This window comes from Pelecanus crispus, chromosome W (genome assembly GCF_030463565.1).
Source record: "Pelecanus crispus isolate bPelCri1 chromosome W, bPelCri1.pri, whole genome shotgun sequence".
Lineage (NCBI taxonomy): Eukaryota > Metazoa > Chordata > Aves > Pelecaniformes > Pelecanidae > Pelecanus > Pelecanus crispus.
This window is the reverse complement of record NC_134675.1, coordinates 3,394,270-3,419,657: the sequence shown is the minus strand read 5'-3', so window position 1 is coordinate 3,419,657 and position 25,388 is coordinate 3,394,270. Positions and strand designations below refer to the sequence as shown.

The 25,388-nt window shown below is 44.6% G+C and overlaps 1 protein-coding gene across 1 annotated transcript in view; it reads left to right on the top strand.

Moving 5' to 3' along the window:
* The window catches only part of LOC142596567 (microtubule-associated serine/threonine-protein kinase 4-like), a 166,428-nt gene that overhangs the window by 124,304 nt on the left and 16,736 nt on the right, over positions 1-25,388 (top strand). Inside the window, 8 exon segments of the mRNA XM_075725749.1 lie at positions 874-975; positions 11,902-12,024; positions 12,274-12,386; positions 15,792-15,919; positions 16,022-16,254; positions 18,623-18,823; positions 23,098-23,327; positions 24,933-25,055. Of these exon segments, the coding sequence (XP_075581864.1) occupies positions 874-975; positions 11,902-12,024; positions 12,274-12,386; positions 15,792-15,919; positions 16,022-16,254; positions 18,623-18,823; positions 23,098-23,327; positions 24,933-25,055 (1,253 nt within the window).

Here is a 25,388-nt window from a genome sequence, read left to right as displayed (position 1 = left end):
TTCTGTTTCTCCGATGCCAAAATCCTTGGACCTCCCAAGAAACTTCTGCAGAGTTTTGTCTAAACCTGCAATATATTACATTTGTAGAGCCAGCTTCTGCTAAAAATCAGACAAAACTTGCCGTGTAAGCTTTTATAAAGTTCATGTTCATATTGAAACTGGCACAATTTTCCATTGTTTACTTTAAATGAAAGTTTGGCAGAATTTTTATTCAGCCTTACCTGGATGCTGCAGGGCTTAATATCTTGTCTGCAAGATTTAGGTGCAACTTGCTATGAAGTGCAAAAGCCTTAGTAGTATAAGAGTCAGTAGAGTGAGGTTTTTTTCCTTTGAAGTATGAGAGACTTGGAAAAAAGCTATATTGGCATGTATCTCTCCAGAGCAGAGTCCAGTACTTCAGCCCGTAGTCATGGGAGTAATGACTTCAATGAATCTACTAGCATTAGAGAAGGATTACAGATGTGAGCAGTGACTACTTGGTCAGTCAGGTCAGCTATGTCCATCTTATCAGCAGTTTCTGTGGAACAGAACTAAAATTTAAACCATGATGATTGGGGGGGGGGGGGAACACAGCATACGAGTATGCTAGTGTTTTGCAATAGTTTTCCATGAGCCAAGCATTCTTGTATTCTGTTGTTAAACACTGTTTTGGGTTAAAGGATACTTCCGAGAAAAATGGGACCATAAAAATATGTTTATGGAGTCTGTACAGAGAGTATTAAAATTAGAAGTAATTGGTATGCAACAGAGAGCAACTTGAAAAAGTTGCCTTAACTCTGACTTTATTGCTAGCTCACTATGAGAGCTTTCACAGTTTCTGCTGAATGTTAGGATCAGACTTAAATAATAACAAACAACTTTCTGTTTTGCTAGATGAAATCAACTGGCCTGAAAAGGATGAAGCACCACCTCCAGATGCCCAGGATCTGATTACCCTGCTGCTCAGGCAGAATCCTTTGGAAAGACTGGGAACAGGTTAGGAGGCACTATTTTAAATTGTTAGTGTGCTAGAAATAGCTTCTATATTCGTCACTGTGAGCTTTTGTTCACCTATTTGTTTTGCCCAGGAAACATCTGTCAGGGCAAGTAGCATGACAACATGTCATTATAGCAGAGGGTATTTTATAGATTCAAACCAGTAATATGAGCTTAACAAGATGATGACTGTCCTTTTGTGGAGCCTACATGTGGTTGTTTGCATTTATTCTTCTCTTACTTTGACAAGTAAAACAGAAACCTCTCAAAGATCCAGTTAGCCATTGGATGGGGTTCCTTCATGATGTCCCAGTTTTGGCTAGGATAGAGTTAATTTTCTTCCTAGTAGCAGGCACAGTGCTGTGTTTTGGATTTAGTAGGAGAATAATGCTGGTAACACACTGATGTTTTAGTTGTTGCTAAGTACTGCTTATGCTAGTCAAGGACTTTTCAGCTTCCCATGCTCTGCCAGGTACACAAGAAACTGGGAGGGGGCACAGCCAGAAGAGTTGATCCAAACTGACCAAAGGGCTATTCCATACCATATGATGTCATGCTCAGTATAGAAACTGGGGGGGTTGGCCGGGGAGCAGCGATCGCTGCTCGGGAACTGGCTGGGTATTGGTCAGCGGGTGGTGAGCAATTGCATCTTGCATCACTTGCTTTGTATATTCTTTTATTGTTGTTATTATTATTATTATTTTCTCTTCCTCTGCTGTCCTATTAAACTGCCTTAATCTCAACCCACGGGTTTTACTTTTTTTTCCCAATTCTCTCCCCCATCCCACCCATGAGTGAGCGGTTGTGTGGTGTTTAGTTGCCAACTGGGGTTAAACCATGACAATGAATACAGTATTAAATAACTAAACACAGAAATAGAGAAGGGGAAACAATACACAACTGATGCTTCTTTTTCCAGAAGTTTCTTAACCTGGCAAATTAGTTCCTCCAGGCTTTAGGGTGGTTGATGAGTACTCGAACTAATTATTCAGAAATTACTGTCTGAGGTTGATTTGTGAAAGGTCTTGTCATTCTCATTCAGCACTACTGCCTTGCATGAAAAAGAATAAAACCAAAAGTATGAACGTTAAGGAAGTAAATGGATATTGGTGAGAATGCAAGCTGCCAGCTTATTCATTCAGTGCTTTGCTCGTTCCATTTCAAGTGAAGAACCTGGCATGTGGTATTAGGAGCAGTGAGTCTGCATAGGCTAATGAAAGCACTGTGCATTTATGTAATAGAGTTTATTTGTTAGTTGATGGAGCAGGATTTATTTGGGAATTTGGGTGAGAGGCAGTAATGAAGAATATTACACATGGTTTGTAAAGTGTTAATGTATGGGAGCCCTAGTCACTGACTACCATCCCACTGGGCAAAGCACTGTGTAAACACAGCAAAAAAGGCCTCCTACGTAAAAGAGCCTGTATATAAAGCCATATTTTTATTTATAGTGAATACTGTATGCCATGAATATAAATATATTGGGGACGCTAATTAAACCAAGTAGCAGGTTGAGTCAGCATGACAGTATTTGGAAAATTGCTGGCAAAACTGAGTCCAGCAGTTAGATTGTGATGCATATTTTTAGAGCTAATATAAAAAGGAGCTTTAGGAATCAGTTCATAACTGGCTTTACCACAGTCACTCAGGGTGAATGTGAGTATAACCCAGACCCCAAGTATTATTGACGCGGTCCCAAATGACAGGTCTTCCTTTGGGACATGGTGACATGACAGATGAGTGAACTGCATGTCCCTTGCTCCCTGAGCATCTAGGATCTCTGTAGACTTAGACTTCACTGTAGCTGATGGTCTGGAGTAAGTGGCATCCAGCAAAGTTTGTTATTCTCTCTTGCCCCATGTTGAACAAGATAAGAGTGAGGGAGGTATCATGCCCCAGTCAGTTTCTCCACTTGCCGCCTGCTTCATCTGCTGCAAAGGGCACTACTGCCAATGGCAAAATGAAGAGCCACAGCTAGGTCCACTCCCTTGTTTTAAATATACTCCTTTCAGGCATTGTCGTTTCATTGCCAGGATGCTTTTTCCTGGTAAACGTAGCGTTAATGCAAGACTGTCATCCTGTGAGAGGCTGGATCACAAGTGGATTGCAAATTCTGCCTCTGTTTTGCTACAGCTGGTTGAGAAAGTGAATTGGCTAGAATGAGGCGGGCTTAAGTCCTGTAATGGTCAGTGCTGCCACATGGAGCATCTGTGCAGTTTGTTTACAGGCTGATTTCTTTCAACTGTTCGTGGTTTCTCAAGAGCAGGCAGTCTGAAGAACGCAATCAGGCAGCTATTTCTTTAAAGCACAGAGGGGTGTTTAGAAACCACAACAAAGTTTTTTAAGTGTCAGAAGCAACTCACAGAAACAGAGGCTGCAACATGACAAGTCCCATAGGGGCACTGGAAAACAGCATGATTTACCCCAGGCTCCACCATGCATTTGAAATGACAGTCCTATCTAATACATATTAGCTAGCTGCATAACACTCCATGAAAACTGTAATTGTGTATTTGGTCAGGAGACCTGAGTGGCATAATCAAGTTGAAAGAAGAGAGAGAGATAGATACTACACTTTTCTTAAAGAAAGAAAATGACAGAAAAAAGACCTCTTTGGGTTTTTGAAGTGTCTGATACCTAGTCAAGAATTATACAATTCTGCCATAATATTCCATTACTGTGTTCAGAGAAATGTTCGCTCCTTGGCTAGTGACTTGCAATTAGATGTGATTTTGGTTTCCTTTGGGAAGATTAGGCTTGCCACTGTGAAGCCCATCTACAACAAGGGCCGGAAGGAAGACCCGGGGAACTACAGGCTGTCCTGGTTTCGGCTGGGATAGAGTTAATTTTCTTCCTAGCAGCAGGCATAGTGCTGTGTTTTGGATTTAGCAGGAGAAGAATGTTGATAACAGGCTGATGTTTTTAGTTGTTGCTGGGTACTGCTTATGCTAGTCAAGGACTTTTTCAGCTTCCCATGCTCTGCCAGGCGCACAAGAGGCTGGGAGGGGGCACAGCCAGAATAGTTGATCCAAACTGACCAAAGGGCTATTCCATACCATATGACGTCATGCTCAGTATATAAACTGGGGGGGGTGGCCGGGGGGGGGGGGGATCGCTGCTCGGGAACTCTCTGAGTATTGGTCGGCGGGTGGTGAGCAATTGCATTGTGCATCACTTGCTTCGTATATCATTATTATTATTATCATTATTATACTGTTACTATTAGCATTACTATTTTACTTTATTTCAATTATTAAACTGTTCTTATCTCAACCCAGGAGTGTTTCTCACTCTTACTCCTCCAATTTTCACCCCCATCCCATCGGGGCAGGGGGAGTGAGCGAGCGGCTGCGTGGTGCTTAGTTGCTGGCTGGGGCTAAACCACGACACAGGCCTGTCAGCCTGACCTCGGTGCCGGGAAAGATTATGGAGCAGTTCATATTGAGTACGCTCAACAGGCATGTGCAGGTCAACCGGGGGATCGGGCCCAGCCAGCATGGGTTCATGGAAGGCAGGTCCTGCTTGACCAACCTGATCTCCTTCTATGACCTGGTGACCTGGATGGTGGATGAGGGAAAGGCTGTGGATGTCATCTACCTGGACTTCAGCAAAGCCTTTGACACCATCTCCCACAGCATTCTCCTCCTCGGGAAGCTGGCAGCTCATGGCGTGGACAGACATACTCTTCGCTGGATAAAAAACTGGCTGGGTGGCTGAGCCCAGAGAGTAGTGGTGAATGGAGTTAAGTCCAGTTGGCAGCCGGTCACGAGCGGTGTTCCCCAGGGCTCTGTTTTGGGGCCAGCCTTGTTCAATATCTTTATCAATGATCTGGATGAGGGGATTGAGCGTGCTCTCAGTAAGTTTGCAGATGACACCAAGTTGGGTGGGAGTGTTGATCTGCTGGAGGGTAGGATGGCCCTGCAGAGGGACCTGGACAGGCTGGATTGATGGGCCAAGACCAACTCAATGAGGTTCAACAAGGCCAAGTGCCGGGCCCTGCACTTGGGTCACAACAACCCCATACAACGCTACAGGCTTGGGGAAGAGTGGCTGGGAAGCTGCCTGGCCGAAAAGGACCTGGGGGTGTCGTCTGACAGCCGGCTGAACATGAGCCAGCAGTGTGCCCAGGCGGCCAAGAAGGCCAACAGCATCCTGGCTTGTATCAGGAATAGTGTGGCCAGCAGGACTAGGGAAGTGATCGTCCCCCTGTACTCGGCACTGGTCAGGCCACACCTGGAATACTGTGTCCAGTTTTGGGCCCCTCACTACAAGAAAGACATTGAGGTGCTGGAGCGTGTCCAGAGAAGGGCAACAAGGCTGGTGAAGGGTCTGGAGCACAGGCCTTCTGAGGAGCGGCTGAGGGAACTGGGGTTGTTTAGCCTGGAGAAGAGGAGGCTGAGGGGAGACCTTATCGCTCTCTACAACTACCTGAAAGGAGGTTGTAGTGAGGTGGGTGTTGGTCTCTTCTCCCATGTAGTTAGCGATAGGACGAGAGGAAATGGGCTCAAGCTGTGCCAGGGGAGGTTTAGGTTGGATATTAGGAAAAATTTCTTCACGGAAAGGGTAGTCAAGCATTGGAACAGGCTGCCCAGAGAGGTGGTGGAGTCACCATCCCTGGAAGTGTTCAAAAAACAGGTAGACATGGCACTTTGGGACATGGTTTAGTAGGCACAGTGGTGTTGGGTTGATGGTTGAACTGATGATCTTAGAGGTCCTTTCCAACCTTAATGATTCCTAGTTTTTACTTTCATTAAAAAATAATCCAGCTACCAAGCCAGGAAACATGAAATTATTACTCTACCCTTAATTGGTTTAGTGGTGGACTTGGTAATATTAGGGTAATGGTTGGACTGGACGATCTTAAAGGCCTTTTCCAACCTAAATGATTCTATGATTCTATGATTTGGCTTTTATGAATTTTTCCCTGGTAAAGTCAGAAAAGCAAAGAACCAAACCTAGAAATCTTGACGCTGAGTTAGAGACCAATCCTGGAGACGTCACGCTTTTTCTCTGGCTCTCTCCTGACTTAGCCTTGTGTCGTGGTTTAGCCCCAGCCAGTAACTAAGCACCACGCAGCCGCTCGCTCACTCCCCCTACCCCGATGGGATGGGGGAGAGAATCGGAGGAGTAAGAGTGAGAAACACTCCTGGGTTGAGATAAGAACAGTTTAATAATTGAAATAAAGTAAAATAGTAATGCTAATAGTAACAGTATAATAATGATAATAATAATAATGATACACGAAGCAAGTGATGCCCAATGCAATTGCTCACCACCTGCCGACCGATACCCAGACAGCTCCCGAGCAGCGATCGCTGCTCCCCGGCCACCCCCCCCCCAGTTTATATACTGAGCATGACGTCATATGGTATGGAATAGCCCTTTGGGCAGTTTGGGTCAACTATCCTGGCTGTGCCCCCTCCCATTTTCTTGTGCACCTGGCAGAGCATGGGAAGCTGAAAAGTCCTTGACTGGCATAAGCAGTACTCAGCAACAACTAAAAACATCAGTGTGTTATCAACATTCTTCTGCTGACGTGCGGCAGCTCTGACGCGGCGTGGGCGGGGCCAGGAGTGACGGCGGCAGTTTAAAACCCGGTGTAACTGCCACTTGGGTGCAGTCACCGAGGCGAAGTGCTCCGGAGCGGACGCTCATGCCGGGGCACCCTTGCTGAGGCGGCAAAAAACAGCGCGAAGGGCGGGAGCGGGCAGCCCAGCCCCCCTCCCAGAGCGGGAAAGGGCGAGCTGCTGACGTGCGGCAGCTCTGATGCGGCGTGGGCGGGGCCAGGAGTGACGGTGGCCAAACCCCCAGACCTATAAAAGCAGCCCCCAGGGAGCGCGCGCGACCAGGAGCGCGAGCGACCAGGACGGGCAAACAGGGCGTGGCGCGTCAGGAGGGCGTGGCGCGTCAGGAGGGCGTGTCGCGTCAGTTCACGCAGGGAAGGCCGAGTGTCCCCCCCTCCAAGTTCCAAAGGGGAACCCAGGCAGTGGTCACCGTCCTCCCAGAAGAACACCTGGCAGCGATGGTCACCACCCGCCCGAAAGCCGCTGCCAAAAGGAATGTGGCGACCCAGAGGGAGCTCCCGCACAAACACGCGGCCGTCCAGGTCGCCGGCTGCAGGGAGTGCCTGAGCCTGTCGCTTGTGCCAGACGGCAGCGGGGACGGCAAATGTCTTCGGTGTGAGCAGGTGGATGATCTGCTCAGCCTGGTGGCAGAGATGAAGGAGGAGGTGGAAAGGCTGAGGAGTATCAGGGAGTGCGAGAGGGAGATAGACTGGTGGAGCCGCACCCGACCGTCCCTGGGGCCAGGGCAGCAGGCGGAGGCCCCACAAGGAGCAGAGGATCCCCTGCCCTCTTGCCGGCAAGCAGAAGGAGGGGATCCAAGAGACGGGGGGGAATGGAAACAGGTCCCTGCCCGGGGAGGCAGGCGAATCCCCTCCCAGCCTCCCTCACCTTCCCAGCTACCCCTACACAACAGATATGGGGCTCTGGAAGTTGAGGGCCAGGCAAGTGGGGAGGGAGGTGCAGGCGAAGGTCGAGCCAGGGGGTTGCCGAGGGCCAGTCAGTCAACCCCACGGATTACGACTGCCCCTGTTAAGAAAAAAAGGAGGGTAATTGTGGTAGGTGATTCCCTCCTGCGGGGAACTGAGGGCCCAATCTGCCGCCCGGACCCATCCCACAGGGAAGTCTGCTGCCTCCCTGGGGCCCGGGTTAGGGACATTACGAGGAAACTCCCCGACCTTGTGAGGCCCTCCGATTATTACCCGTTGCTGGTTATACACGTGGGTAGTGATGAGATTACAGAGAGAAGTCCTAAGGCAATGAAGAGGGACTTCAGGGCACTGGGGCGATTGGTCGCAGGATCGGGAGCGCAGGTAGTGTTTTCCTCAATCCGGTCACTGACAGCAAGGAATGCTGAAAGGAATGGGAAAACTCACCTGATTAACAGGTGGCTCAGAGGCTGGTGCCATCGCTGGAATTTTGGGTTTTTTGATCATGGGGAGGTCTACACGGCACCGGGCCTGCTGGCGGCTGATGGAGATCGGCTGTCTCCAAGGGGGAAAAGGATTCTCGCCCATAAGTTGGCAGGACTCATTGAGAAGGCTTTAAACTAGGTTTGAAGGGGGAAGGGGATATACACGGGCCCGCTAATGAGGAGGCCAGGGGCAGCACAACAACGTTGGGGGCGAAATCGATAGCCCAGCTTAAGTGCATCTACACCAATGCATGTAGCATGGGCAACAAACAGGAGGAGCTGGAAGCCCTTGTGCAGCTGGATGGCTATGACATAGTCGCCATCACGGAAACATGGTGGGATGACTCTCATGACTGGAGTGCTGCACTGGAGGGCTATCAGCTCTTCAGAAGGGATAGGCAGGGAAGGAAAGGCGGTGGGGTGGCTCTGTATGTTAGGGAGTGTTTCGACTGCATAGAGCTTGACAGTGGTGATGACAAGGTGGAATGCTTATGGGTAAGGATGAGGGGGAAGGCTGGAAAGGCGGATGTCCTGTTGGGAGTCTGCTATAGACCACCCAACCAGGATGTAGAGGTAGATGAGGCATTCTATAAACGGCTGGCAGAAGTCCCACAATCGCTAGCCCTTGTTCTCGTGGGGGACTTCAACTTGCCGGACATCTGCTGGAAATACCACACAGCAGAGAGGCAGCAGTCTTGGAAGTTCCTAGAGTATGTGGGGGATAACTTTCTGATGCAGCTGGTAAGCGAGCCTACCAGGGGAGGTGCCTCGCTTGACCTGCTCTTTACCAACAGAGAAGGGCTTGTGGGAAATGTCGAGGTCGGAGGCCGTCTCAGGCTTAGCGACCACGACATGATAAAGTTCTCAGTTTTGGGTGATGCTAAGCGGAGGGGCAGCAAAACTATTACCATGGACTTCCGGAGGGCAGACTTTGGCCTCTTCAGGACCCTGGTTGGGAAAGTCCCTTGGGAGGCGGTCCTGAAAGGGAAAGGGGTCCGGGAAGGCTGGGCCCTCTTCAAGAAGGAAGTCTTAAGGGCGCAGGAGCGGGCTGTCCCCATGTGTCGTAAGACCAACCGGCGGGGAAATCGACCAGCCTGGCTGAATAGGGAGCTTTTGCGGGGACTCAGGGAAAAAAGGAGAGTCTACCACCTTTGGAAGAAGGGGCAGGCAACTCAGGAGGAGTACAGGGATCTTGTTAGGTCATGCAGGGAGGAAATTAGAAAGGCAAAAGCCCAGCTAGAACTCAATCTGGCCAGTGCTGTAAAAGACAATAAAAAATGCTTTTACAAGTACATCAGCAATAAAAGGAGAGCCAAGGAGGATCTCCATCCTTTGCTGGATGTGGGGGGGAACATTGTCACCGAGGACAAGGAAAAGGCTGAGGTACTTAACGCCTTCTTTGCCTCTGTGTTTAACAGCCAGACCGGTCATCCCCAGGGTACTCAGGCCCCTGAGCTAGAGGATAGGGATGGGGAGCAGAATGGAGCCCTCATAGTCCAGGAGGAAGCAGTTAATGACCTGCTACGCCACCTGGATGCTCACAAGTCTATGGGGCCGGATGGGATCCACCCGAGAGTACTGAGGGAGCTGGCGGAGGAGCTCGCCAAGCCACTCTCCATCATCTATCAGCAGTCCTGGTTAACAGGGGAGGTCCCTGATGACTGGAGGCTTGCCAATGTGACGCCCATCTACAAGAAGGGCCGGAAGGAGGACCCGGGGAACTACAGGCCTGTCAGCCTGACCTCGGTGCCGGGGAAGATTATGGAGAGGTTCATCTTGAGCGAACTCCACAGGCAAGTACAGGTCAAGCAGGGGATCAGACCCAGCCAGCATGGGTTCACGAAAGGCAGGTCCTGCTTGACCAACCTGATCTCCTTCTATGACCTGGTGACCGGCCTGGTAGATGATGGTAAGGCTGTGGATGTCATCTACCTGGACTTTATCAAAGCTTTTGACACCGTCTCGCATAATATCCTCCTTGGGAAGCTGGCAGCTCACAGCTTGGACAGGCATACTCTTCGCTGGATAAAAAACTGGCTGGGTGGCCGAGCCCAGAGAGTTGTGGTAAATGGTGTTAAGTCCAGTTGGCAGCCGGTCACGAGCGGTGTTCCCCAGGGCTCTGTTTTAGGGCCAGCCTTGTTCAATATCTTTATCAATGATCTGGATGAGGGGATCGAGTGTGCCCTCAGTAAGTTTGCAGACGACACCAAATTGGGTGGGAGTGTCGATCGGCTCAAGGGTAGGATGGCCCTGCAGAGGGACCTGGACAGGCTGGATCGATGGGCCATGGCCAACTCTATGAGGTTCAACAAGGCCAAGTGCCGGGTCCTGCACTTCGGTCACAACAACCCCATGCAACGCTACAGGCTTGGGGAGGAGTGGCTGGGAAGCTGCCTGGCCGAAAAGGACCTGGGGGTGTTGGTAGATAGCCGGCTGAACATGAGCCAGCAGTGTGCCCAGGTGGCCAAGAAGGCCAACAGCATCCTGGCTTGTATCAGGAATGCTGTGGCCAGCAGGAGCAGGGAGGTGATTGTCCCCCTGTACTCGGCACTGGTGAGGCCGCACCTGGAATACTGTGTCCAGTTTTGGGCCCCTCAATACAAGAAGGACATTGAGGTGCTGGAGCGTGTTCAGAGACGGGCAACAAGGCTGGTGAAGGGTCTGGAGCACAGGCCTTCTGAGGAGCGGCTGAGGGAACTGGGGTTGTTTAGCCTGGAGAAGAGGAGGCTGAGGGGAGACCTTATCGCTCTCTACAACTACCTGAAAGGAGGTTGTAGTGAGGTGGGTGTTGGTCTCTTCTCCCAAGTAGCTAGCGATAGGACGAGAGGAAATGGGCTCCAGCTGCGCCAGGGGAGGTTTAGACTGGAAATTAGGAAAAATTTCTTTACGGAAAGGGTGGTCAAGCATTGGAACAGGCTGCCCAGAGAGGTGGTGGAGTCACCATCCCTGGAGGTGTTCAAAAAACGGGTAGATGTGGCACTTCGGGATATGGTTTAGTCTAGTCTACCCTTGATTGGTTTAGGTGGGCTTGGTAGTGTAGGTTAATGGTTGGACTGGATGATCTAAAAGGTCTTTTCCAACCTAGACGATTCTATGATTCTATGATTCTATGATTCTATGATTCTATGATTCTATGATTCTCCTATTAAATCCAAAACACAGCACTGTGCCTGCTACTAGGAAGAAAATTAACTCTATCCCAGCTGAAACCAGGACACCTTGACATAGGGAATTTGATGTGCAGTATCATGTTGGCAGTAACTCTCGCCACTGTAGGTTATCTGTTCAGTTTTTAGAATTACATTTATGCTTATTAATAACACCCCCTCCCACCTCCCCAGGACAATAATTCCAGTACTTCATTGTGGTCTTATAGTTGTTTCTTAACTTGAAACTAGTGTAGTTGTTTAACATGCATTATGACAAGGAGTAATCCAAGGCACTAATCCATAAGAAGCTAAATGATAAGGTATTTCCTATAGAATTGTGTATTATTGCCGTAAAACATCAAAAGGAGCTCCTGATCAGTAATGGTATTTACATTGATCAACTATTAAGAATCATTCTTCATTACTTTCTAATTTGTACTTACTCATGTAATGTACATATTTTCATTTTGACGACGACGACTACTACTACATCTGATGCTTCTGACTAATGCGTAGCTGATAGATAATAATTAGCCTAGCCAGAAAAATAGAAATATTAAAAGTGGGAAGAAGATAAAGCAACGTCACCACTGTTAAAGAAATGGCAGCAACAAAACAGGGATAGGGGGGTGCTCTGACAGGTTTAGGCAAGATTCTACTGGGAATGAGTAGTATATGTTCCTGCCTGCAATGATGACTATGCCTTTCCATGCTAATTTGCATTTTTTGACCAGGGATTTAGTTGAATCAATGTCAGAGGTTTTGGTATCATTTGCTCAGTGTTTTTCTCTGTCTCCCCCAGGTGGTGCATATGAAGTAAAGCAGCATCAGTTCTTCAGCAGCCTCGACTGGAATAGTCTGCTGAGGCAGAAAGCAGAATTTATTCCACAATTGGAGTCTGAAGATGACACGAGTTATTTTGACAGTAGGTATTAGGTGGTATTAAAAAAGTGATGAACATCTTGTTTAAATAATCACTGTCTTTGACTTTTGTATTTGCTTACTGCTTTGAAAATCTCCTTTATCAGAACCACTGACAGCTGTGCAATTTCACTGGTGGTTTGACGTTTCAGGAGAAATAATCTTAAGAATAAAATTATGCTTTTAGTTAATATTAAAGCTTGGTACCCATTCTTCCTGATAAATTCAAATACTTTATTTCCCTTGTCTGTAGCTCGTTCTGAGAAATACCACCATATGGAAACTGAGGAAGAAGATGATACAAATTATGAAGATTTTAATTTGGAGATAAGACAGTTTTCCTCATGTTCACACAGATTTTCAAAAGTAAGTAAAAATTGCTATAATGTTAATATGTATTGTGTACATAAACATTTTGCTACTTTTGTAGTTTGGAAATGTTACATATGGAAGAGGTGTTTATGGCATTGTTTCTTCAAGAAATGTTAAATGAAATTGAGCAAGAATTAAATGAATAGCATTAAATCAAAACATGGGAAGATTCTGTAGGAAAGTTATTTCTTGAATCCTTAAGAAGGTAATAGAAAATTATGTAAATAGTTTGATATTTTCTGTAGAAAATTCATGAGAGCATAAGAGAAATTTTAGGGAAACTGTTCTGTTAAATGCTAATGCATGTTCCTTTTGTTGGTCTTCTTTGTACATAGTTTGTGTGTTGCTCCAGTTATATCCTGGGTATCTTGCAGGCAATGGCATAACAAAGATTACAGTACTAGCCTATAGTAGAGATGAATTAAATGACATTAGACTGTAAGGAAAAAGCAAAGTAGTGGTTAGCATGTGATTTGGTCAAGGAGAAATGTGGATTTGAGGGAGTGATTTGAATGCTGTGAATTGAAGGTAAAGCTGACTGTCCAAAGGGTACTATAGTAGTTGAGATGAGAGCTAATTATTGCTGGACAAGGGACACCAGTAGGAGCAGAGTGGACATGCTCAGGAAATACTACGGAGGAAAAACTGGCAGGAAATAATAGATTAAGAAATGGAATGCCTAATGAGTGTGCATAGTCTTACATAGTAGGCAGCAGTGATTTTTCAAAACCTTTCTATTAAAAAAGTTTCTTTAACCTGCTTTAGGAACTGTTTAAAGGTATTTTGAAAGTCTGTGTTTATATCTTGTTTGTCCTGGCTTAACTGGTGGATTTTATACTGGCTCTGCAGTACCACATATGTATTGTATCTGTGATAGCATGGAGGAGCAGAGACAGGAATTGTGGATGTAGTTATCCTCATTCTGTGTAAACTCCTTATTTTGATTTGGTGGCATGTTTCAAATTCAGATACTGGTAAATGACGCAGTCTCTTTGGAGATAACTTGGACGAGAGGCAATGGGCACAAACTGAAACGCAGGAAGTTCTGTCTGAAGATAATAGAATAGAATAGTTCAGTTGGAAGGGACCAACAACGATCATCTACTCCAACTGCCTGACCAATTCAGGGATGACCAAAAGTTAAAGCCTATCATTAAGGGCATTGTCCAAATGCCTCTTAAACACTGACAGGTTTGGGGCATCGAACACCTCTCTAGGAAGCCTGTTCCAGTGTTTGACCACCCTCTCGGTAAAGAAATGTTTCCTAATGTCCAGTCTAAACCTCCCCTGACGCAGCTTTGAACCGTTCCCATGTGTCCTGTCACTGGATACCAGGGAGAAGAGATCAGCACCTCCCTCTCCACTTCCCCTCCTCAGGAAGCTGTAGAGGACAGCAATGAGGTCACCCCTCAGCCTCCTTTTCTCCAAACTAGACAAGCCCAAAGTCCTTATTCACTCCTCATAGGACATTCCTTCCAGCCCTTTCCCCAGCTTTGTTGCCCTCCTCTGGACACATTCAAGGACCTTCACATCCTTCTTAAATTGTGGGGCCCAGAACTGCACACAGTACTCAAGGTGAGGCCACACCAACGCTGACTACAGCGGGATAGTCACCTCTCTTGACCGGCTGGTTATACTGTGTTGGATGCACCCCAGGATGCGGTTTGCCCTCTTGGCTGCCAGGGCACTCTGCACACTCGTATTGAGCCTGCTGTCAACCAGCACCCCCGGATCCCTTTCTGCAGGGCTGCTCTCCAGCCACTCCTCTCCCAATTTATACTTGTGCTTAGCGTTACTCCATCCCAGGTGCAGGATCTGGCTCTTGGACTTGTTAAATTTCATGCCACTGATGATTGCCCAATGCTCCAATCTACCTAGATCCCTCTGCAAGGCCTCTTGTCCCTCAAGAGAGTCAACAGCACCTCCCAGTTTGGTATCTTCAGCAAACTTGCTAATGGTGCATTCAACTCCTGCATCCAGATCGTTGATAAATATATTGAACAGAACTGGCCCTAGAATTGAACCCTGAGGAACACTGCTGGTAACTGGTCACCAGCCAGATGCAGCCCCATTCACTACAACCCTTTGAGCCCTGCCCTTCAGCTAATTCTTCACCCAGCACACCATGAACCTGCTCATCCCACAGTTGGACAACTTGTCCAGAAGGATGCTGTGAGGGACAGAGTCAAAAACCTTTACTAAAATCCAGAAAAACTACATCCACTGCCTTCCCTTCATTCACTAGGTGGGTGACCTTATCACAGAAGGATATCAAATTAGTTAAACAGGACTTTCCCTTTGTGAACTCATGTTGACTGTGCCTGATGATTGCATTATTCTTTAAATGTCTTTCAGTAGTACCCAGTATGATCTCCATCATTTTTCCAGGAACTGAGGTTAGACTAACAGGTCTGTAGTTCCTTGGGTCTTGCCTCTCACCCTTTTTGTAAATTGGAATAACATTGACTGGCTTCCAGTCAGCAGGGACCTGGAAAGGAAGGAAACATTTTTTTTACTGTGAAGGTTATCGAGCACTAGCACAGGTTGTCCAGAGAGGTTGTGGAGTCTCCATCCTTGGAGATCTTCAAAAGCCATCTGGACATGGTCCTGGGCAACCAGCTCTAGGTGATCCTGCTTGAGCAGGGGGGTTGGACTAGATGACCTGCAGAAGCGCCTTTCGACCTCATTCTGTGATTCTGTGAACTTCTGTCCTTTTGAAAGCTCTGTACCACAGTAATAGTTTGGTTTGTTAATGTCATTATGTCACTGCATCTCTAGCTGTGCCTCTCACGCTGTAGAATATACAGCTGACAGTTTCTGTATGCGATTTGTCAGCTAAGCAAACAACAGACTTCCAAAGATCAGAGTTTATTTTTTTCTAAATCCTTTAGCCAAGTAATTTATTCTTAACTTCAAAGTCAATTCAGATTCATTTTTCTGCTTTCCACACCTGACTGGTAGATATTAAGTCAGCACCTTAGGGTTAAGGTTGGTTGTTTTTTTTTTTTTTTTTTTCTCTTGATTGACTTCATGGTTGTGAATTAATCAAAGATGTGCATTGATCCTGTGACCTAGAGCCCCCAAGGCTATGGATTTTTTTTGTAGTCTCGTGGTTCACACAGTGAAATGGGGAGAAAGCTGATTAATTCATAATGAGAAGAGATGTTATTCGTGACCCTTTATGTGAGGAGCCAAGAAAGAAAAATAGGAAAGCATTTTAAGAACACAAACTCCTAGAAATTTAAAAAGGCTCAAGAAGTTTGAAGTATACACTCTGAAACACTGTATAAGCATTTAGAACATGCAGAGTACCACCTGAAATGTACTTTCCTGCATATCTTTTTATATCAAATGTCTGTGATGAGTTGGGTTTTTTGTTATTTTTTGTATCTGTAATAGGTTTTTAGTAGCATAGATCGAGTCACTCAAACGCAAGGTGAAGAAAAGGAAGATGCAGGAGACAAACCAAAAAGTGTAACATTGCCTTCTGTGGAATCTTTAAGCTGGAGTTCAGAATATTCTGAAACGTAAGTAGAATGAGGTGCTGGAAGTGGTCCACATCCTGCTTGTCAGGTAGCAGGCCCCCTCATCTCAATAACTGCATGAGAGTTTGCTTATTTTTAATGCAGACAACAACTATCTACATCCATCTCCTCTGACACTGAGAGTAGTAGGCAGCGACACAGTTCTGGTTTGCTTCCAAAGTTGGCCATATCAGCTAAAGGAGAACAGGACTATTCCACCTGCTTAGTGGGACCTTGGGAGGAACAGGAAAAGCCTGCGTTTGTGAGTGAGGAAATAGTGCAAGATGAACCTGAAGTAACCACTCCAGCGAGTATGATCAGCAGCTCCACATTATCAGGTAATTCACAGTGGGTCTCTTGAACGATGACATTAGAAACACTTGTGGATCTTCTTTGTTTAGCAGTAGCATTCATGGATTTAGAAGTACTGCATTTCAGAACTGCTTTAAAACAGAAAACATCCCCAAAGGCGGTCTGGTTTGGGCTCAGGCTCAAACTAATAAAATCTCATAAAAATATGTATGGTAAAGTGTCAACATTTTTGGGAATGCCAACATTTGATGTTACTTCACTGACTCTGGAGGGCAGCTAGGCAAGTGAATAAAATTATGACCTTGGCCATACAGCCGCTGCAGGATCCTTCTGTGGATACCTTGAGCACATAAAGCACTTTTTTTATACCTTCCCTTGACAAAGTTGGTGATTTTTTTTTTTTCTTTTTTGATCGATCATCCTGGAGTCATTCCAACTGATCTGTATTGCTGTTTTCTAACACTGTGGTGTACCACTGTCTGTTTTTAATTAAGTGTTGTGGTTTAACCACAGCCAGCAACTAAGCACCACGCAGCCGCTCGCTCACTCCTCCTACCCCGATGGGATGGGGGAGAGAATCAGAAGAGTAAGAGTGAGAGACACTCCTGGGCTGAGATAAGAACAGTCTAATAATTGAAATAAAGTAAAATAGTAAAGATGATAATAACAATATAATAATGATAATAATAGTAATAATAATATCCAAAGCAAGTGATGCACAATGCAATTGCTCACCACCCGCCAACCGATACCCAGACAGTTCCCGAGCAGCGATCACTGCTCCCCGGCCAACCCCCCCCAGTTTATATACTGAGCATGATGTCATATGGTATGGAATAGCCCTTTGGGCAGTTTGGATCAACTATTCTGGCTGTGCCCCCTCCCAGTTTCTTGTGCCCCCGGCAGAGCATGGGAAGCTGAAAAGTCCTTGACTAGCATGAGCAGTACTTAGCAACAACTAAAACATCAGCGTGTTATCAATATTATTCTCCTACTAAATCCCAAACACAGCACTGTGCCTGCTACTAGGAAGAAAATTAACTCTATCCCAGCCAAAACCAGGACGTTAATTCATCTCAATGATGTATGCCTTTCAGAATTGGCAGGGTTGTCTTTGACTTGTGGAAGTCACTTGTCTCATTAGGAATCTAGGAGGGAGTATTGTAAACAATTCCCTACTTGAATAATTTATTTCCTTTATGCATCTGTCTCCCAGCGCAAGTATTTGCATGCATTTCAGTAGGATCCAGGGCCCTAGTATATTGCTTGTTTTGTAGTTTCAGAGGAGAGTTTTGTATAACTGTGGGAAGACCTGATATTTAACACAGGTCTAGGCCTATATCAGTCTCACATTTGTCCGTATATAGCTTCCAGTTACCTCCTCTCCACATATACCTGTCTTCAGCTTATTTCTCTTTTGTACCTCACTGAGTTGTCTCAAGATACCCCTTATATTATATCTCCTTTCTATCCCCATACCCCTAATTGCCCTTGTGGTCTGCATTTTCCTCAAGCCCATACAGCTGTACAACCATTTCCATCTCCTTTCCTTGTCAAAAACCTTGACTGTGTTTTATCCTGAGTCCTGCTCACTCCCCCCAGCCCCATGTTGTGGTTTTGGCATTAGCGCAGCAGTCACAGTGATAACTCAAAGCATCTGTTCCTCTCTTGTTACTTATCAATTACACTTAAGAATAATTTTATTTTTTACTGTTGGTGCTTGTTTCATAAGGTCATAAAACTTTCCTGTGACATCTTTGAATCTTTGAAGAAATCATTTGCAGTTTGTTCACATGACACAAGGCCTTTATTTTTTTTTCCATTGTTTGAAACGCTGTTGTCCTTCCTTCCATTCAGTATTGTGGAAGTTCATTACCTATGACAGACTAATACCAATGTGGTTGTAATATTGAGTTTTGTGGTACCAGGTTTCTTTTTCCTCACAGGTGTTATAGAAAACCACCCAAAAAATAAAAGCACAAGATAATAATTAAAAATAAAATTGTACTTAGTGTTTTAATGAATTTGGAAAAGTTGTTAAACTGATAGCAAATTATGTAGGATTGGAGCCTCTTATTTACTTTAGGAGGAGTTCACATGAAAAATAAATGTATGATTAAGTTCTCTAAGGCGAGTGCTGCATATTGAGATACCAAACTTGCTTTAGCTTTTGTCTACATTTTACTTTAGTCAGTGACTACATAAACTGTTGCTTCAATTCATTCTATTAACCTTAATGCATTCTGTAAGTCTGTAAGAATTACTCAGATTTCTATAATGTTGTTTGATGAACTTGTGGACAGAAATAAAAGTTCCTATCTCACAATTGTACCGTTTCCCCTCCCTGACCCACAGTTTTCCCTCAATGTGTTTATCCCTTCTTCTTTGTTACAGTTGGCAGTTTTTCAGAGCACTTAGATCAGATAAATGGAAGAAGTGAGAGTGTGGACAGCACAGATAACTCCTCAGAGCCACCCACTGAAGTTACATCTCACATGGCTCATCAGCAATTAGAAAGCACAGAGATAAAGATCATCTCTGGAAAAGTCACAAAGTCCCTTTCTGCGAGTGCTTTGTCCCTCATGATCCCAGGAGGTAGAGATAAATCTTTTTGTTTGAAATGTTATGATTTGTGCATACTTGATGGTTTATGACGTAAATGCAAGATTTTGGAGAGTCTGGAATGGATTCTGTGTTACAGGGTTTTTTTGTTTCTCTTGTTGTTCATGTGTGTTACTAGATGGTCCCATCTTGTCAGCCAGTTACAGTGGTCACATCACAGCTGAGGGACCTTCTCTGACAGGCAAAACTGTAGCTTAGTGGTAACTACTTTGTGTTTGACCATGTGCATGCACAGCAGGATGCAGGCTTCAGTCCTGGTCCATCCTACAGTAGGGTTGTAGCTTAAGTTCTAAGTATCTCACAAGGTACATCTCCACAAATAGCTGTTTATTACAGCAGCACACTGTAATAGCACTAGCCTGACTAGTTCTCTCCCATCTCCCGTAAGGAAAGGTGATAAACCAGAGAGAAGTGTCACAAAGTGGAAATAGCCTGTAGGCTCCAGTTTGTACTATATTGGCTTACATGGAGTACTCAAAATGTGAAGCCAGAAATATTGCTATAAATAAGTGGAAGTATAATAGTAGTATTGAGTGTTTCCAGACGAAGCATTGGTGCCTCGCTTTGTAATGATTCAGAATCAAAGTCCAAATTTCCCAAATGTAGAGGGATTTTCTCAAAAAGTGAGATTACATCTCAACTTTGCACACTGGCCATATGTTGCTTTTAGACCTTAGGTGTAACATTTAAGTATCTGCAGGTCTGACAACATAACCCTGCACTTGTTTCATATGTTCAAAGGTGGCTTTGACAGTAAATTCAGCAGGTTGCTTTGAGTCCTCAGGCTAGTGAGGCCAAGGTCGTGCACCTGGGACGGGGCAACCCCCGATATCAGTACAGGTTGGGGGATGAAGGGATTGAGAGCAGCCCTGCGGAGAAGGACTTGGGGGTACTGGTGGATGAAAAGCTGGACATGAGCCGGCAATGTGCACTTGCAGCCCAGAAAGCCAACCCTATCCTGGGCTGCATCACAAGAAGCATGGCCAGCAGGTCGAGGGAGGTGATTCTGCCCCTCTGCTCTGCTCTGGTGAGACCTCACCTGGAGTACTGCATCCAGCTATGGCTCCCTCAGCACAAGAAGCACATGGACCTGCTGGAGCGGGTCCAGAGGAGGGCCACCAAAATGATCCGAGGGCTGGAGCACCTCTCCTACGAGGCCAGGCTGAGAGAGTTGGGGTTGTTCAGCCTGGAGAAGAGAAGGCTGCAAGGAGACCTTCTTGCAACCTTCCAGTACTTAAAGGGGGCCTATAGGAAGGATGGGAACAATCTTTTTAGCAAGGCCTGTTGTGACAGGACAAGGAATAATGGATTTAAACTAAAGAAGAATAGATTTAGACTGGATATAAGGAAGAGATTTTTTACAATGAGGGTGGTGAGGCACTGGCACAGGTTGCCCAGAGAGGTAGTGGAGGCCCCATCCCTGGAAACATTCAAGGTCAGGTTGGACGGGGCTCTGAGCAACCTGATCTGGTTAAAGCTGTCCCTGCTCACTGCAGGGGGGTTGGGCTGGATGACCTCTAAAGGTCCCTTCCAACCCAAAGCATTCTATGATTCTATGATTCTATGATTCTAGTGGAGAATTGTACGTAGTGTTGAAGAGTTGGTTCTGGCTCTCTGATGTGGAGAGAGCTGACATCTTAGACTTTACCTGTCTCTGGGTTGTAAAGCACTTGTGCCCTATGCTCTCCATAATACCTTGGTGAGCAAACACAGTGCTGTTGTGCATGTGTTTTGGAGACCTTGGAGAGGTGAAAGGCCCATCTGATTCACCTCATGTTTTCTACCCTTCTTCACCATAAGGTTTAAAGAACAGCATAGGCTTCCTATATAATACCTGTAAACCTACCAGCTAACCATGAGTATTTTTTTAATGAGAAAAGTCAAGAGGAAAATGTTGAGTTTCAATTAAAGAGGAATATTTTGCCCTTGCTTGAATGAGTACAGCCAGGTGGCAGTGAAAAGAATACTTAGCATTTCTGTGATGCTGTCCGAATGTGAATGATCATTCTCACAAAATGTATGTGAGAGATGAAGATGGCTTTATTTTTACAATGAGAAAGGTAGTGACCATGTGCTCAGCCTGTTCAGGGTATTGTCGACACTGTAAACTGCAAGTGGCTTGCAAACACTCTGAGCTTGTTCCTTGTATAGACTCTTTCTTCCAAATAATATTTCTCTTCCAAATAATATTTCTCTCCCAAATGTCATAAGTGGGTTTTTTTGGTATACCCCTGTAACAGTTAGTACCATGGTTATTTTTTCTGCTTGTAGAGGGCCTGCAGTGCATGCTAATTACTGAGATTAGATATCACAGGAGCATTATATACACACAGATAATTACACAGCCAAGTAATAGATACTCAGAGTTATTCATCAGTTTATATTCTAGTAGTTCTTTCACAGCTGTTGGGTAAGAATCACTAAGTTCAGAGATGGTATAGACTCAGTTACTGTGCTTATTAAACTACGGTTTTCTTTCAGTTTAATCTCAGCATTGTTCTATAAAATCCAAACATAGCTTTGCCTACACCAAAAAATGTTGTCTTTATATCTATATCAACCAAAATCTTATATGTTAGCTGTACCTAATACTGTCCCAAAACCTACCTTATTCATGTTTATCAGTAAAATAAACTACAGCAATAGATGGCCAGTGTTCCTGACCTGAGTCACGTGGCTGAGAGTCACAGGACAGGTACCACATGTATCAGACAGCAAAAGTGGAGGGATCTGGGCATGTTTTAGAGCCAGAGGGTGACAGTGACAGCCCCTCTGGGCTTGGCTGTTCTGTGGGATTTCAGCATTAACCCAGTGTTACCGATCTCTAGGAGCCTCTGGTGACTCACATTTAGGGAGTAGCGCCTGTGCTGACAAAGCATATCTGCCCTCACATGACATCACTTGGCACAGAAACCAAACCTGGAATGTTTCTGGGCTGCATTCCTTTTGAGAGCTGTCACCCTGTTACAGTAACTAAAGTGTTTTCTGCTGCTGCAATTGTATTTACATTTGCACAAACACGAGCACAGAGTGCTTTCAAAAAAATGAAATAAAACGAAGCCATAATTGCTATTATTGTTGCAAGAAATTCTTGTGGTCTTACAGGAAGTAGCAGAATGTAGAAAAATGGAGGCTTGGTACAAGCATTGTGAGTTACTGTGTCATGGTTTAGCCCCAGCCAGCAACTAAGCACCACGCAGCCGCGTGCTCACTCCCCCTACCCCGATGGGATGGGGGAGAGAATCGGAGGAGTAAGAGTGAGAAACACTCCTGGGTTGAGATAAGAGCAGTTTAATAGTTGAAATAAAGTAAAATAGTAATGATAATAGTAACAATATAATAATGATAATAATAATAATAATAATAATATACAAAGCAAGTGATGCACAATGCAATTGCTCACCACCCGCCGACCGATACCCAGACAGCTCCCGAGCAGCGATCGCTGCTCCCCGGCCACCCCCCCAGATTATATACTGAGCATGACGTCATATGGTATGGAATAGCCCTTTGGGCAGTTTGCATCAACTATCCTGGCTGTGCCCCCTCCCAGTTTCTTGTGCCCCTGGCAGAGCATGGGAAGCTGAAAAGTCCTTGACTAGCATAAGCAGTACTTAGCAACAACTAAAACATCAGGGTGTTATCAACATTCTTCTCATATTAAATCCAAAACACAGCACTATGCCTGCTACTAGGAAGAAAATTAACTCTATCCCAGCCGAGACCAGGACACTGTCCTCTGTACCAACTAGATATTGTGGTTCAAGTACAGTAGTCTTTATCTATATATAACTGAATCCAAAAGACGAACTAACGCTTTCTTTAGCACTGCTGGATGATTTGGAGGATAGTTTTGGGTGTACTCACAATGACATCTGCTACCAAACTGATTTTCTTTTCATGAGTATTTGTTAGGAAGAGGACTGAGTATTGTTCTTTCAATGTTAGCAATGAGTGTGTTTCCTGTCTAAAAGGAAAAGGCAGCCTACATCTAACAAGTTAATCCTTGCATTAAGAAAATAGGGGTTAAGCTATGGGGAAAGAAATTTAGTTCTAAGATCTGGTTGTTGGTCAAACTTCTCATTCACTAAGATTCACACCAAGTGAGGAGGAGAGAGTGTTTATGCAAACACAATGATATATTTTGTCACAAAGGTGTCATAAAACTTTAGGCAGATTCCCTGTTCTGTGTCTGTGTGTGTGTGCGCTCAGAATGTACTCTAATAGGCAGATTTTTTTTTTTCCAGATGTGTTTGGTTTCTCTCCTTTGGGAAGTCCTATGTCTCCTCATTCCATATCATCTGATCCTTCATCCTCACAAGATTCATCCCCCAGCCATGATTCTTCAATTGCTGCTGCAGGTCTTCATCAGCCAACAGTAATTCACAGTTCAGGAAAAAAGTATGGCTTCACCATCCAAGCAATCAAGGTTTACATGGGTGACAGCGATATCTATACTGTGCACCATATTGTTTGGGTAAGATAATTTTTTTTTTTTGCTTATATACAGTCACAGAAAACTGTAATGATGTATTTGCTTTTGATCTTTTGTACCCATGGTATCTGTTTCTTGACAGTTACTGTGTAAATTGTGATGTTGTGCGAAACTGCTCAGCAGTAACTAAAATATCCCTGTATTATCAACACTGTTTTCAGCACAAATCCAAAACATAGCCTTATACTAGCTTCTATAAAGAAAATTAACCCTATCTCAGCCAAAACCAGCACAGAATGAAATTTGTGCCTGTGCACAAGGCCAATGTTGGCTGTAGGGCCGCCCCAAGCCATATAATGCACACCTTTGGCAGAAGTGGTACCTACGTATAATGTTGACCCTCTGCATGGGTCACTTCCTCTTTTAGCAAGTTTGGCAATTGTGAACAGCCATGTCTAAGTTCAGAGTGCTGTGGCTTAGAAAACCAAAGGCTTGGTGCAGCCCCTCTTTGATTTGGGGCAGGGTCTGCAAAATTAAGAGATTGTAAACAGAAATTATTGAAATATACATGGAGTTTAATAAACTGCTTCAACTAAAGGATTCATGAAAGTGTATATATGTGTATGTATATATATAAAGTAAAATACTTCAACTACCTTAAAATAATTTTGAAAAATTAATTACAAATATATCAAAAGCTTTGAAATTTTGTACAATGTTTTGTTGTAAATGTCCATGGTGGGTTTTGAAATAGCAGTGCTACTAATGGGGTAGTGTATCATTCATTTTTTGTTCATGTTGTTTACCTCTCAGACCTATTAATTCATCAAGAACATTGAATCTGAAGATTGGGGTACATGTGACTGATAATGGAACAAATAAAAAATATTGGACTTTTTGCCACTGGTGTAGCATCACATCAGTGAAAGGAAGAAAAATAATGGTACATTGCGGTAAAAGTGAAACCTTGGCTTTTTTCAAAATACTATAGGTATTCATTTTTTTAGCTCTGTAAGCACTGTAGGCTTCAGTAGTGACTGCATGAGTTAAAATTCTTCAAAAGCTCATTTTTAGATATAATAAATTATTTTATCATTTGCAATTCAGTTTGTTTTGGTACTGCATCACCTTTGTTCCCTCTAATGGGCAGTCTGGTGAATTCAAACCAAATACAAACAGTCCTTAACTATTATGGTGGAGTTAAAATTTCGTATCATGATTAGGGTACTGCATGTGACCACTGCCTTAATCACGCAAGCATTTCTAAGTGTCAGATTTTAAAAATCTTCATTCAAATCTGAAATTTTGCAATGGGGAGTGAATCATCCCTTCTTTATCATGCATGAAAACTGCCCTGCTATACAGAGCTTACTTAATACTAGTGGCAACAAGCAGTGTTTCAGTGAGCTTTGAAACCATTCCAGGCCCTATGTAAGTATAAAGTTCAAGTAAGTTAAGTAAGTGGTGAAATGGCTGGTCTGATTTTCTTTTTCTCTTCCTTCACAGAACTTAATATCTGTAAGGTTTCTTTGTTGCCAACTGGCTTTCTATAAAGAGAGTTCTTTAAACAAAGCCTACTCTTGAAAGTATGAGGTTTAGTTAACACAAGTCCAGTTTGTATATATTCTCTTCATCTATGATTTCCAGAATGTGGAAGAAGGAGGTGCAGCATACCAGGCGGGTTTAAAAGCTGGAGACCTGATTACTCATATCAACGGAGAGCCAGTGCATGGTCTTGTTCATACAGAAGTCATTGAGTTGTTGTTAAAGGTAACTCTTGGACAACTGGGATACAAAAGCACTTCCTGTTTTCACTAAGGATTTGAGGAATTATGTTTGTTTCCTTCAGAGATTAGTTATCAGGTTTTTTGGTTGTCCAAGTACAAACTCTAAGCTACTATTGCACAGATCTGGAGAAAGGTGTTGTGGTTTAACCCCAGCCAGCAACTAAGCACCACACAGCCACTCGCTCACTCCCCTACCCTGGTGGGATGGGGGAGAGAATTGGAAGAGTAAGAGCGAGAAAACTTGTGGGTTGAGACAAAGACAATTTAAAAATTAAAAAAAAAGCCCCAAACCAAAAAACTCCCAACATTGTAAGGA